The sequence below is a fragment of the Mercenaria mercenaria genome, chromosome 7, assembly GCF_021730395.1.
Source record: "Mercenaria mercenaria strain notata chromosome 7, MADL_Memer_1, whole genome shotgun sequence".
Lineage (NCBI taxonomy): Eukaryota > Metazoa > Mollusca > Bivalvia > Venerida > Veneridae > Mercenaria > Mercenaria mercenaria.
In genome coordinates this window covers 42,048,709-42,061,494 of record NC_069367.1, presented here as the reverse complement: position 1 = coordinate 42,061,494, position 12,786 = coordinate 42,048,709, and the positions used below count along the sequence as shown (strand labels likewise).

General features: G+C 32.5%; 1 protein-coding gene across 1 annotated transcript; it reads right to left on the bottom strand.

Moving 5' to 3' along the window:
- Window positions 1–329: 329 nt before the first annotated feature.
- Window positions 330–3,869, bottom strand: LOC123555896 (BTB/POZ domain-containing protein KCTD14-like). The gene is made up of 2 exons (XM_053548234.1): window positions 3,734–3,869; window positions 330–2,054 (listed from the first exon to the last, which is right to left on the bottom strand). The coding sequence occupies exons 1-2, from the start codon at window positions 3,746–3,748 to the stop codon at window positions 1,359–1,361; spliced, it is 711 nt and encodes a 236-aa protein (XP_053404209.1). The 5' UTR covers window positions 3,749–3,869; the 3' UTR covers window positions 330–1,358.
- Between the last annotated feature and the right edge of the window lie 8,917 nt (window positions 3,870–12,786).

Genomic DNA, 12,786 nt, shown 5'->3' with positions numbered 1-12,786 from the left:
CGATATAAAGTTGTGTTTTTTGCTAACGTTAGAATAAATCATACTTTTTGAATTAAATAGTTATCAAACGTAGGGTCTAATTAATATGAACTGATAAAAAGTGCCTTTATACAGGGTTACCTGGACAAGATCGCAGGACAAACAGAGGAAAATACAAACTTTAATCGAAAAGTAGAAGTCGGGGAAATGTGGCATCAAACATTAAAATTGTTATATAAGCCGTTTAATGATCACCTCGTTAAGTTACTAGGCAACAAATTTAACTACAACTGAAAAAGACATATTTGTTTTCAGTTCCTATATGTCTGAAATATGAGAATTAACATTCATACTGTTGAACTTTATTTCAGTTGGTATGACATACTATATATACGTTCATGACAAAAAGTTAGTATACAAACAGAAACAAAAACGTATATTTGTCATTTGAAATGTACCTGATAGATAGTATTATTTTCTGTTTTCTTTATCTTAACAAAGAGCAATGGAACCCCGTAACAACAAATGACATAATGTCAATATCCGGAAATTCTTTGATAAAACAACCATGCATGAGGAAACGTATTTATTACCAATTATTGTATTATTGCAGAGACGGGTATAGAACATACATATATGATACAAAGTTATACAAGAGCAAAATCAATCCCCGGCCTTACAGTGCTATCAGTAATTCAATGTATTTAATGATTGAAAGTAAAAATGAAATACATATAATGAGATGAATACCATATTATACTTTTATGTGAGAACACTACCATCTTTGATGTATGAGCTAGATGATTTAAAATTTTAAGGCATCTATGATGAATACATGTCCGAAAAAAGGGATTCAGCGATGTTATTTCATGAAGAATTTAAAAACCTACTCAATCTATCGTTAAAAGCACCGAAGGAAATTATGAAGGAAATGTAGGACAAGCGCTAATGAAACGCACATCAAATCTTACGCCCTGTTAGCATGTTATTAGATTATCTGTTTAGTCGTCAGAGGTCCGCTTTACCAGGATATTAATTAATATAGTCAGTATAAGGGATATAGTCATTGCTAAGTATCTAACACTGTCATTTTAATTCTTATTCATATATATATAATTTTTCACACTTTAAACTTATAATAGTATAAATGGACAACACAGGAGTGAAACTAAAGTGAGTCTTAATCATCTATATTCCAGTTTTTTTTACTGTATGAAAGTGTTTCCGCTGTTTTTATTACAAAAGTGAGAGCAGTGTTGAAAAAAGTAAAATACGTAATTATAACACCTTTAACAACATGTTAATAACACGTGTATAACAATTTTCCTTTGTTGTACGTGTAATGAAATAACAGTTACATCATGTAGTCTGTAATAAATTTACTGTTTTTGTGTAAGGAGTATGATCTGATTGATTTCCTGTACCCTCATGCAAAGCATACAAGGACCAGTGTTCCCTTTCTTAGGAAGTGCGTCTTTCGCAAATCCAAGTTCACACAGCTCGTATGCTAGTAACGCCATCATGTCTTCTGTCAGATCTGTACTTTTAGTGTCAATAAAAATGTTGATAGAAATAGAAAAGTCACCGAGAATTTCGAAACTATCCTTATTAGGGATACAACCACTGCATCTACCCAACTTACAAAAGAAATGTAATGCTTTGTTTTCTTTTGGACCAATTTTTCCGTCTTCAATTGCATCGATGGTTTTTTGTTTCACCTCTCCATATTCCTTTCTCTCTATCCTATCTCTAAGTTTGGCAATTTGATTTTTATATATCACGGAATAAAAGATTTTCAACTCTCCCACTAGCGGCTTAATTTGAAAATACTTGGCGAGCTCATACACATCTAAAACCTTTTCCTGTGGCGGTAATTTGCCAGTACGGAGATAATCTACGATGTATGTAAATACTTCGCCATCACAGTCTATGAAATAGCGACCGTCTTTGTCCTTGCTGATCACGTGACGTCCACTAAACTTGTCGGCAAGCATACTGTCGGTTTCCTTTCTAAGCGTATCAAGCGACGTTGTTATAAGCTTTCCACCAACATTCAGTTCGACGACATCTTCGAACTAGATGAAAATAAAGTTTTTAACATTTAACATATCTCTAACATATACACATACATTTAAGGTATTGGACCCCTAATAGTAATGTTTAAAAATGGCATTTGCTTGGTATATTCTTAAAGTTGACCATGTTTCACACTGTGTTGCAAATTTTAAACAACTTTTACCGTGCCGTTTTTTGTAAATTTTGTATAATTTATGGTATTTCCTCATGCTCAAGAAGAGACAAAATTCAATGTGATGGCCACTATCTAAAACGTTTGCAGAGAATTCATTACAGCATTAATTTTGATAAAAGAAACATCAAACTATTGTTAAGCAATTATAAAACAAAAAATAAAAATCATTTTTGTCTAGGGTGCCTCAAGTAAACAGATTCAATGAGACACAATTCTAACTCCAACATTGAAATATTAAGGTCGAATCCTGTGGGTCTGTTTTGAAATTTGCTCACTTCGTTTAAAAATAACCTTGGGGCAATTTCTTCCACAATATGTAATCTAACGAATGAAGGTAAAAAAGAGAAATTTTACCGCACGTAACTCAGTATTTTTAAAGATGTTTAACTCTCCCCCCCCCCCCCCCCACCCTCCCTGATTCGGAAGTAAATTCACATTGAACAGCAAAAAATCACTTATAAAATGAAAATTTTCCACTTTTGTACAATTCAGCCATAATTAGTCTTGAAAGAAGTAAAAACTTACTAGAAAAAAGGAAAACATGGAAAATGGAAAAAAAAGGTCACAGTGGGGTTTGAACCTACGCCCCCCCCCCCCCCCCCCCCACACCCGCGATAATTGCAGTCAAAGTAGGTTTATGGTAGGAATTGAATACTCTTCAAAAAGGAGATACTCTTTTACGGGTCCAATACCTTAAATTACAAGTTCACATTCCAACACAAGTTCACATTCCAAAGATACAATTTTATCAAGTGGAAGTAAGGACTGGACATTTCAAAAAGGTTGTTAAATAGGTAACCGTGGGACAATCTACTGCACGTTTTAAGGTAAGACTCAGAACATTTATTTGGTATTAACCCTTATCATGCTGGACACGATTGATGCTGCCTTTGCGACCAGTGTAGATCATGATCAGCCTGCACATCCGAATAGTCTGATAAAGGTCTGCACTGTTCGCCATTCAGTCTGTATCTTTTAGGTAAGCATCAATTTTAACATTTAACTGCACTGTCCAAATTGAAAGATGGACAAATTCACGATACGGACTAACAAATCGATATAAATCAGTTCATTATGTGACTTTTGGGCTTTTATTTGCAGAGGAAGGTCCTAGGTATATATTGTGTCTGAGATGGACGGGTGCTTATTTAGAACCATTGACATCCGTAAGTCAACAAAATGACGGCCGAAAAGAGACTCAAACAGACAGAGGTGAGGTGCAAGTGATTTGAAGGACTGTACGAATAGAAAGGTTTTCAAAGTGTTTCATTAAGTATTTTGATAATGCTAATACATATACTTATGCTAAAACATATACTTTACGTTCGTCGTATTGACATCTAAACAACAACATTATGATCAAAGCTTTACTGGAATCCAAACTCCAGGTACCTGATATGAAAGGTGTTTTTACATGACTAAAAAGGTGAATCTTCCATAAAAAGAATGTAATTAGACAAGATTACTTTTTGATAAATTCATGAAAGAAACTTATGCTCTTACCGTTGTGGTTTCCATTGCTTAAAATATGACTGTTTATGAATATTTAAAACATTTATGTTTCCCTATGTAATTTGAACAAACTGTTTATATAACTATTCAGGACGAATTATTTTATGAGCCGGCTTGCAGATCAACAGTGATAAACACGAAAGATAGAATATCACTTGAGATTTTGAAATACGAGGGGCGTTCAATATGTAATGTTACTCCGTATGTAGTTCCGTAACTGCTTGTTATTTTTAGATGCGGTTTTCGGCACATTATAGAGCAATTTATTTGGAACATAATGCTATATCAATTATAAAAGTCGGTAGATTCGAAGTAAAAATATAATCATTTTAGTGAGGTTTACTCGAGTATACTGGACAATTTTATGTCCAAAATATTGAGACTGTAATATGCAATTCCTTGATTCTACTATTTAACAACAACAACTATAGATCAATTTTCAGTTTAAACAGATAAAACAAATCATGATCTTCACAAAACATTTGAAAACTAAGTATTAAATTGAGTGTGTATATTTTTACTCGAAAAATGATAAGTTGAGTACAATAAGCCTCTGCAATTTGTCATTTAAAAAATTCTTGGATACTAGTATCTTAATTCTCGATTTCGAAACTAGTTCTTACAACTTTGATTAATCGCTCTCAACACCGGTTCCAGATGGAATCAACCTCGAGTTTAGATATTTTAGTTATGTTGTAAAATTAAAAATGCAATAAATAATTTAAAACAAACGCAAACTCATCACATATTGCTGTACCTCGTAGAAAAATGATAGAATTTTGTTATTTAACAAGTTATTCTTCTTTCTGAGACTTTGGATGCCCAGGACAAACATATATTATAATAATGGTCCAGTAACTCTGAGTACACCTCACTCAAATGATTATATTTTTACTTTGACACTGCCGATTTTTATAATTTATATAGCATTGTGTTCCCAATAAATTGCTCTATAATGTGCAGAAAACCGCAGCTAAAATTAACAAGCACTTACGGAACTACATACGGAGTAACATTACATATTGAACGCCCCTCGTACATCTTGATCAATTTAGAATGTTTGCTCTTTCACGTTATCTCAAAATGAACGGAGATAATATGTTTTTCGATCAGTGGCAAATCCACGATTAGGAGACGGATTTTCTAGGGGATATCCCGGATATACTCTAAACTCTTCTTGATGAATTGCATGATCAAACACATCAAAGTTTGTCTGTAGCAACATATTAAGGTACCCTCTATGTTTTGTTTAAATAGGGGCAATTGACCTGTTTTGTGGTTGTTGTTTTTTTTTTTGTATTAAAGGCTTTGGTTAACATTCATGATTCAGTTTGTCATACATATATTCAAGGTCAACAGTCAAGGTCGGGTGAGCGACTCTGGAACACGGTTGATCTCTTGTTTAATTTTTGTTAAACTTCTAATCAGGAGTTTTATGTCTTAATTTGGCCTTTCAAACCCCTAATTAGGACTTTATATCTCTAATTAAAAGTTATTCAGACCTAGTTAGGAGTTATTAAATCCTAATTAGGAGTAACTAAGTCTAAGTCCTTAGGACCTATAAAGCCCTAATTAGAATGTAATAAATCCTTATTAAGAGAATTTGGTTATAGAACATTTTAATTTGGCACCAGGACGCTTCCGCATGTATCTCAATTGCCTAAATGCAGTAGTCTAGTAGTCATGTGTCTGACCATAAGATTGATAAATGTCTTTGCAGTCTATGGTAGGTTATGTATACATCAATGCTTTCACTGTTATAGAGATTTGATATGAGATAGATGCGTTCTTTTAACGTGGCGTTTCCTTGTTTTACATTTACAGTTTGAAGACAAACATCCACGCTATACAGAGAAAACAAACAAACACTAAAGTTAAACAGGAAAAACCTAATAAATAGCAGGGATTCACTCGGAAACTTAAACAGTTATTACTTCAAATATTGACTGCACGACCCGACAGGACAGTAAAAATGTTTGCTGACAAACTATTTCTATGTCACATCATTTATTATAAGAAAACATAGCTTTTGTGGTTCTAAATATAGTTTGTTCTTTTCTTTCAACAAAGTTCAGATGCAACGGTGGTAATTAATCAACACAGTGTTCCAGGATTCGGCACCAGTAATAACTTGCTTCGCACAAGTAACTGACCAGTTCCTCAAACGAAGACCGCATGACAAATTATTTCAGACACATCGTCACGTAGAGCTTATGCATTTCCCGAGATCGGATCAGCGGCTTCTCTATTGTCACGAAGAGCTTATACAATGTCACGGGTCGGAATTACATCCTCTTCATTTTCCCGGAGAGCTTACACGAAAAACGGATTCTTCATTTATAGTATTTTCTCTTTCTAATGGCCTTTCGATGATGAGCATCAAAATAGGATATAAAACAAATGTAATTAATACCGTTTCCGAACATAGAAAACAATGTAAACTATAGACACTATGTTTTATCGGACGGAGTTTAAATTTTGTAACGTTGATCATATGATTTAATGACCTACTTGAACACCCTAAAGAAGGAAAGTATTTGATAATTACTTTGTCGTAGTGCTGTTCATGAGCGTAGCTAATAAATTTTCATTAGACGATGTTGAGTCTTGTATAGCAATAACTGCATTGAAATGATTACATTGATTAAAATAAAAGGATTTATTGTTTGGACAGGGATTCTTGCTCCCTTGGCAAATGGTTGTTTTTAATTATGAATGGTTATCAAAAATAGATGAGAATGGTTATCATTAACAAACATTGCAAACATTTGCGAAAACGGCAATGAAATGTCCTTGTGGAGTTACATTCATTGCATATGAGAAGAAAAATGTCAATGAAGAACTAAAATATTCTGTTCAATAGTACAATTGTTCTACTCTGCAACGATTTTTGCCGAAAACAGATTGCATACGCCCGTGAAATCCAGCTGAGGCTAATTATAAACGTACACTTAAAAAATACTTACGAAATTGCTTTTGTGCATTTCTTTGTTTTGTTCAACAGAGTACTTTACTTAAGAGCGAGTGTCCTGTTTTAAGAACGGAGTTGGTAAAACCTAGAAAAGTTATTGCGTGATACAACGTATACAAAAACCCCTTTAAAATTGTGTTTCTTTAATATGCGTATATAAATGTAAGACAAAATTAGACTTTTTTTATTAGGCTTTATCCAGATTCAGTCTTTTTCAAAACTACATAATGGCAAACAAAGAGTAAATTGTTTTAGGCTAGAACACCACTAATCCGTCTGTTTTCATTTCATATCAATTGTTTATTTAATAACTGTTTATAGATTTCCTAGCGTCTCAGATTCTCAGAAACTTATTTGTTTTAAAGACAGAACTACATTGCTAGTATAGAAAAAGAAAAGAAAAAAAAAAGAAATTTTAACTTTTTAATCAAAAGATACGCTTCATTTAATACATCCGCTGAATATACTCATTTCCGCTTCTTTTAATGTCTTTTCTCGTCACTAGATGTTATGCTATCAAATGCGGTTTTTTTTCCCTTTTAAATTTTTAAAAAATTATCAGTCATATGTTTTTTATTTTTTCGGGTTTCCCAAAAGAAAAAAGGAGGAAAATATGGTTTTTTTAACCCCCCCGCGTCTGTGACGTTCCCTTTTTAAAAAACTAAAAATTTTTAATGTCAAACTGAATTTGGAAAATTTGGGTTTTGGATGTATTTTTCCCTTCGTACGAAGCGGAGTGGTGCATATTATGAGATTTTAAGGTCCGATTGTATTTTTAGTTTCGGTTTTACCTTTTTAAATTTTGAAATTTTATTGCTGAAGCGTTTATTGTGTTTTTAAACTTTACTAAGTTTCTTAAAATTTAACTGAACATGTTAGTTTTATAAATTACTTTTTTTTAAACCCCCATAAACCTTAAAAACTCTTTTTATTATTTACGTGCGTTATGGGGGAGGTCATTTCCCTTTTTAAATTTATGAAGCTTGAAAAAAGGGTTTTCCCAGTTTTTTGAAGAGGTTTTTATAAAATTTTTTTAAAAATGGGGACAATATATGATAGGGATTTTTGTTTAAAGGGAAGTTGGTTTTAGAAAGGTGGGGGGGGAAAAAAATTTCCAAAAATTATTTAAAAAAAAAAAAAGAAATGTTACTTTTACAAGATATAACATTACGGGGTTAAAAAAGTCTTTTTTATTAAAAGGCAATGGGCTGTGACTGCTATTTCAGTTTTTTTTGCAAAAAAAACTGTGTAGTTTTTGTTTAAATATAATTTCTTTTTGCAAATGGCCTGCATAGTATTGTTTCCATTTCATTTCATTAAAAAAGACCTGTTGGTATAGGGTTTTATAACTTTCCATTTAGAAAAAATTAATTTGTAAGTACTTTTTTTCCCCCAAAATTTTCCTTTTTAGAGCAAAAAAAATTATTTTGGGTTGTCCTTCCATATTTTTCCCCTTTTTGCAAATAAACTTTTAGTATTGTACTTCAAAAACATACCTTTTATCAAGGACCTGTGTTTCCCTTTCCCAAAGCACTTTATTAAGAAAAAGGGCCCATGTAGGATTGTAATTTTATAGATTGTCATCAAGAAAAATGATTTATTTTAAAATTTTGGTTCTTCCAGAGAATTCCTTTTGGGAAAATTCCTGTGAGTTTTTGTCCATACATTAAATTTCCCCATTTAGCAAATGATCCTTGATTTTCCTTCCCTAAAATTCCCTTTACCAAAGCCCTGTGTGTAGTTCCTTCCTAAACCTTTTTTTTTGCAAATTAAAAATCGTTTAGTATTGCCCCTTCTATTGAAACCCTTGATCTGTTTGGGATTTCTCTTCCATAACGTTTAAATTTACCCAAATAAAAATGTAAGTATTGTCCTTCCTTTAACTTTCAATTTGAAAATTTAAACCTGGAAAAAGTGTTTTTCATAACTTTTCGTTTAGGAATGAACTGGGTGTTTACCCTTCAAAAAAAGTTTTGAAGTATTTTTTTTCTTTTTAATTTTTTTTTGGGCCAAAGAATTTTTGATTTTGGCCCTTCATTATTTTCCCCTTTTTAGAAAATTTGACTGTGTAGTACTGTTATCCATAGTTTTCCCAATTTAAAAGATAAAATGTTTTAAAATTTTGCCCTTTTTTAAAAACATTCCATTCCAAATAAACGGAGTGGTTTTCCCCTTCCATATGGGTTCTTTTAAAGAAAAATTGAACTGTGTGCTTTTTGGGCCCTCTAAAAATTAAATATGCGGTTTTTTCCCATTAAATGATTTGTGTTGTTTTTTCCCTTCCCCTAAATTTGATGATGGTACATTAAAATAGTTTTTCCAGGTATTTTTCCCACGTTCGGAACAAAATAGTTTTACAACGTAGAATTTAATTTAATCTTTAATTTTTCAAACTTCAAAATTATATTAAAAATTTTAAGTAAAATAAAAGAAGGTTTTGGGCCCTTCAGTCTTTGCAGACTGTTTTAAAAATTTTGGGGACCTTCACAAGTTTACAAAAATTAGGTAAATCCCTTTTTTTTGTTTTATCCCTGTAAATAGTTTTTTTTTCTGCAATGGGGGTTTTAAAATGAATTCTTTCACTGTCGTAAATGAAAAAATTGGTTATTTAAAAAATTTAAAGTGTTTAGGCCCTTTTGTGCTATTTTTTTTTTTAAAATTTTGCAAGGGAATGGGAAATTCGGAAATTTTTTTTAACATGTTTAAGACATTTTTCTTTAAAAAGGGTAAAAGGGGTTTTCCCTTTAAATTTAATAAAATGATTTTCTTTTTTAAATTATGCCGTTTGTCTAGGCTTATTTCCTTTTTCCCGGGATAAATTTGTTGGGGCAATTATTTCAAGTTTATAAAAGTGCAGGCTCCCTTAAGGTGAAATGTTTTGAACGAACAAAAAATTTGAATGTGTTTGCATTTTTTTAAATGACAGGGGTCGGGCCCCCTTGTGACTTTGTTAATGGTCATTGAAATTTTCATCGGGTTTTATTTTGTTTTTTTCCCCCCATTTGGTTTTTCTTTTTGAAATCTTTTTTAACCGAATTTTATGGTTTGAGTTTTTGTGAAAATGGAAAATTTTCAGCGTTGAAATTTATTTTTTTTTTTAAAATTTAAAAATTTTTTTTTCCTTTTTAGAATTTTTTTTCAAAATTGGCTCCCTTTGTATTGGTGTGTCCCAAGTGTGTTTAAATTTTTTCCCCCAATGGGAGCGGGGAAAATTTTGGAAACTACTTAAGGGACTTTTTTTTTTTGGGTTTAAAAATTTTTTCCTTTTGTAGGTTTTTAAAATGTACCCCGGGGGGGAACCCACGTGATATAAAAACAGAAAAATTTTTTAAAAGTGCAAATTTTCCAGGGAACCGGTTTTGGTAGAAATTTAATTGGCCCAAAAATCCCTTACAAAAAAGGTTTTTCTGATATGTTTTTACATTTTTTAAATGGACACAAGTTTTTTTCAAAACTGGGAAAATATGACTTTTAAGAGCTTTTTGAAATGAATTTCTCCGTTTACTGCTTTGGTCTTAAGGGCCCCTTTGTTTTACCCCTTTTATTGTTTTACTACGGGGCCCTTGGGGGTTTATTTTTAATGCATTTTGGGTTGATTGAAAACACATTTTGGGCCTTTTTTTTAATTTTGTGAAATTGCTTGTCGTCAGTCAAAACATTGTTCCGATTCCTTTATTTTCCTGTTTTAAACCCCCGCTAGTTTAAAGCATGTCTTTTTGGGGAGGAAGGGATTTCCCCCCCGGGGCGAAGTCATTTAAACTGATTCATAGCCTCGGCTTCAATTTTCTGGGCCTGGGAGGTTCCCCCTTCCTTTGCCAACTTACGTTTTGGGCGGTTTACCGTTAACTGAAAAAAAGGGGTTTGGTTCCCCAATGATATGCTGCCGGGAATGGCAAAGAAAAAATCCCTTTCTTTCAAGACAAGTGTTAGCCCTGCCCTGTTTTTTTTCCCTTTTAAGTCAAAGATTGGGGACGCCCTTGGGTTTGGGGGGTTGTTTTAAATTTCTGTTTTATGGCAAATTTTTTGTGTAAATCAATGCCATTTTTAAAGAGTTGGTTTTAAAGCGGGAAAAAAAATTTTAAATTTAAAATTTTTTGGTTATTAAAATGTCATGCACCTGAAAAGGCCAAAAGAAAACAAAACTTTTTGCATGAAAATTAAAAAAAAATTCGCTGTAAAATATTTTCATTCGTTTGCCTTAATTTTTATTTCTTTAAAAATTTGCACTATTAATGATTTATTTTCAGATGATTTTTTGTAATGTCTATTGTGTAAAAAACCCCCGGCAACTATTTCAAAACTTACAAATGGGCCTCAACTCTAAAAGTTATTAAATGCAAACCCTTGAAGGCGGATGTAAGAATGGGTTTTGAAACCTTTCATCGATAGATTTTTTATAATCTAAAGGGGTCATTGCGAATGGAAACAGGCAAAATTTAAAGGGACGGGAGGGGTAAAGTTGTTATTCTTTCCCTTGTTCAAAAATTTGAAACTATTTCGGTGTGGGGTAAAAAATACTTTTTGATTTGATTGGGGAACAAAATAAGTTTATTTGATTGTCAGAAGTAAAATTTATCAACCAGTACCCAAAAATATTATCCTTTATTTTAATTTTATCGGAACATTTTTGCTGTCGGTGCCCGGCCCAAAACAAAATTTAAAGTTTTTTACGTCAAAATGTAATTAAACGGCGTCATGTTAGATTTTTCCCCACGTAAAGTAAAGGTTGACGCTCAGGTTGAAAGGGATCTGGGGGTTTAAAGTGTTTTTTAAAGGGATTTGCAATGCCCTTCTGTCTTTAAATTATTGCTTTTCTTTACAATCCTTTCAAATTTGTATCTAATTTGGACTAAGTATACAAACAAATTGTTTATATAGAGTTTAATTTTCGTAATTAGCTTTACCCTGCGGGGCGGCGGGGGGATTTTGCCTTTGCGACCAGAGTAGCCCAAGATCACCCTTTGCACACCCGTTGGGTTATTCAGTAAAGAAAATTTTTTTAAAAAAAACCCATTCAAAAAAATTTGTACTGTCCAAATGAATGATAGACCAGCCATTATAAAAATATATAAGGGTAAAAGTTAAATATATGCGTTTGGTTATTTTTTTTAATTTAAAATTTTCTTCCGTTTTTTATTTTGGTATTTTTCACTTTATTTTGGGGTTTACCTATCGGTGTACGGTTTTTAAAACCGGATCATTGTAAGGGTTTAATCACATAGACCAGTTATGTTGATGTTTCCAAAAAAACTAATGTAGTATTTGTTCTATCTTAAAAACATAAATTTTGGGTCTTTTTATCCTTTTAAATTTTTGGTAAAAAATTAAATTTTTCCTTGTCTGAAATAGCAAAATTGGTTTAAAATTTCTCTCCCAAGAAGCAGTGAAAACCGCTATAATATCCAAACTTTCAGAGCGATTACCCCCCCCCCCCTCCCTAAAAACCCCTTTTATTATTTTCTTGTTTTTTCAATTATTTTTCATTTTGTAAACCCAAATTTAGATTAATGGGGTTTGTTTAAAAGTTGTTTCTGTACTTGTAGCATGTGTAAATGTTTGGGTTCGCTCAACTGGGGAAACCCAGAGGGCGTGGACGGAAAACGCATTTCCATACCGCCCATAACATTTTAAATCAAACCGACCCCACAGCTTTTTGAAAACTGTCGTTTTTTGAGAAAAATGTCCCCCTAGTTTTGCTTTGAAATTTGCGTTACTGAAGGGTATTTAAAAATCATTTTAAAGTCGTTTCAATTTAAAGTGGGTTTTGTAGTCAAAAAGACGGTTTTTGTTTAATTCAAATATGCGGCGGTTTTATTTATGGATGGGGTTTTGAAAATATTTTGGGGGTTTTGTTTTCATAATAGCGGGGGTTTGGTTTAATTTCAATTGGCGACGGTTTTGTTATCGGGAAAAGCGTCGGTTTATTATTAAAACTGGGTTTTGTTATAAATAGGTTTGTTTTTTTTTGTCTAAGTAGATTGTCTGTCGATTGGGGGCTAATGTATCTAATTAATATATGGGGTCTTAGTACCCCCGGGCCCACAGAAAAACCATGGCGCATTTAAATTAGATT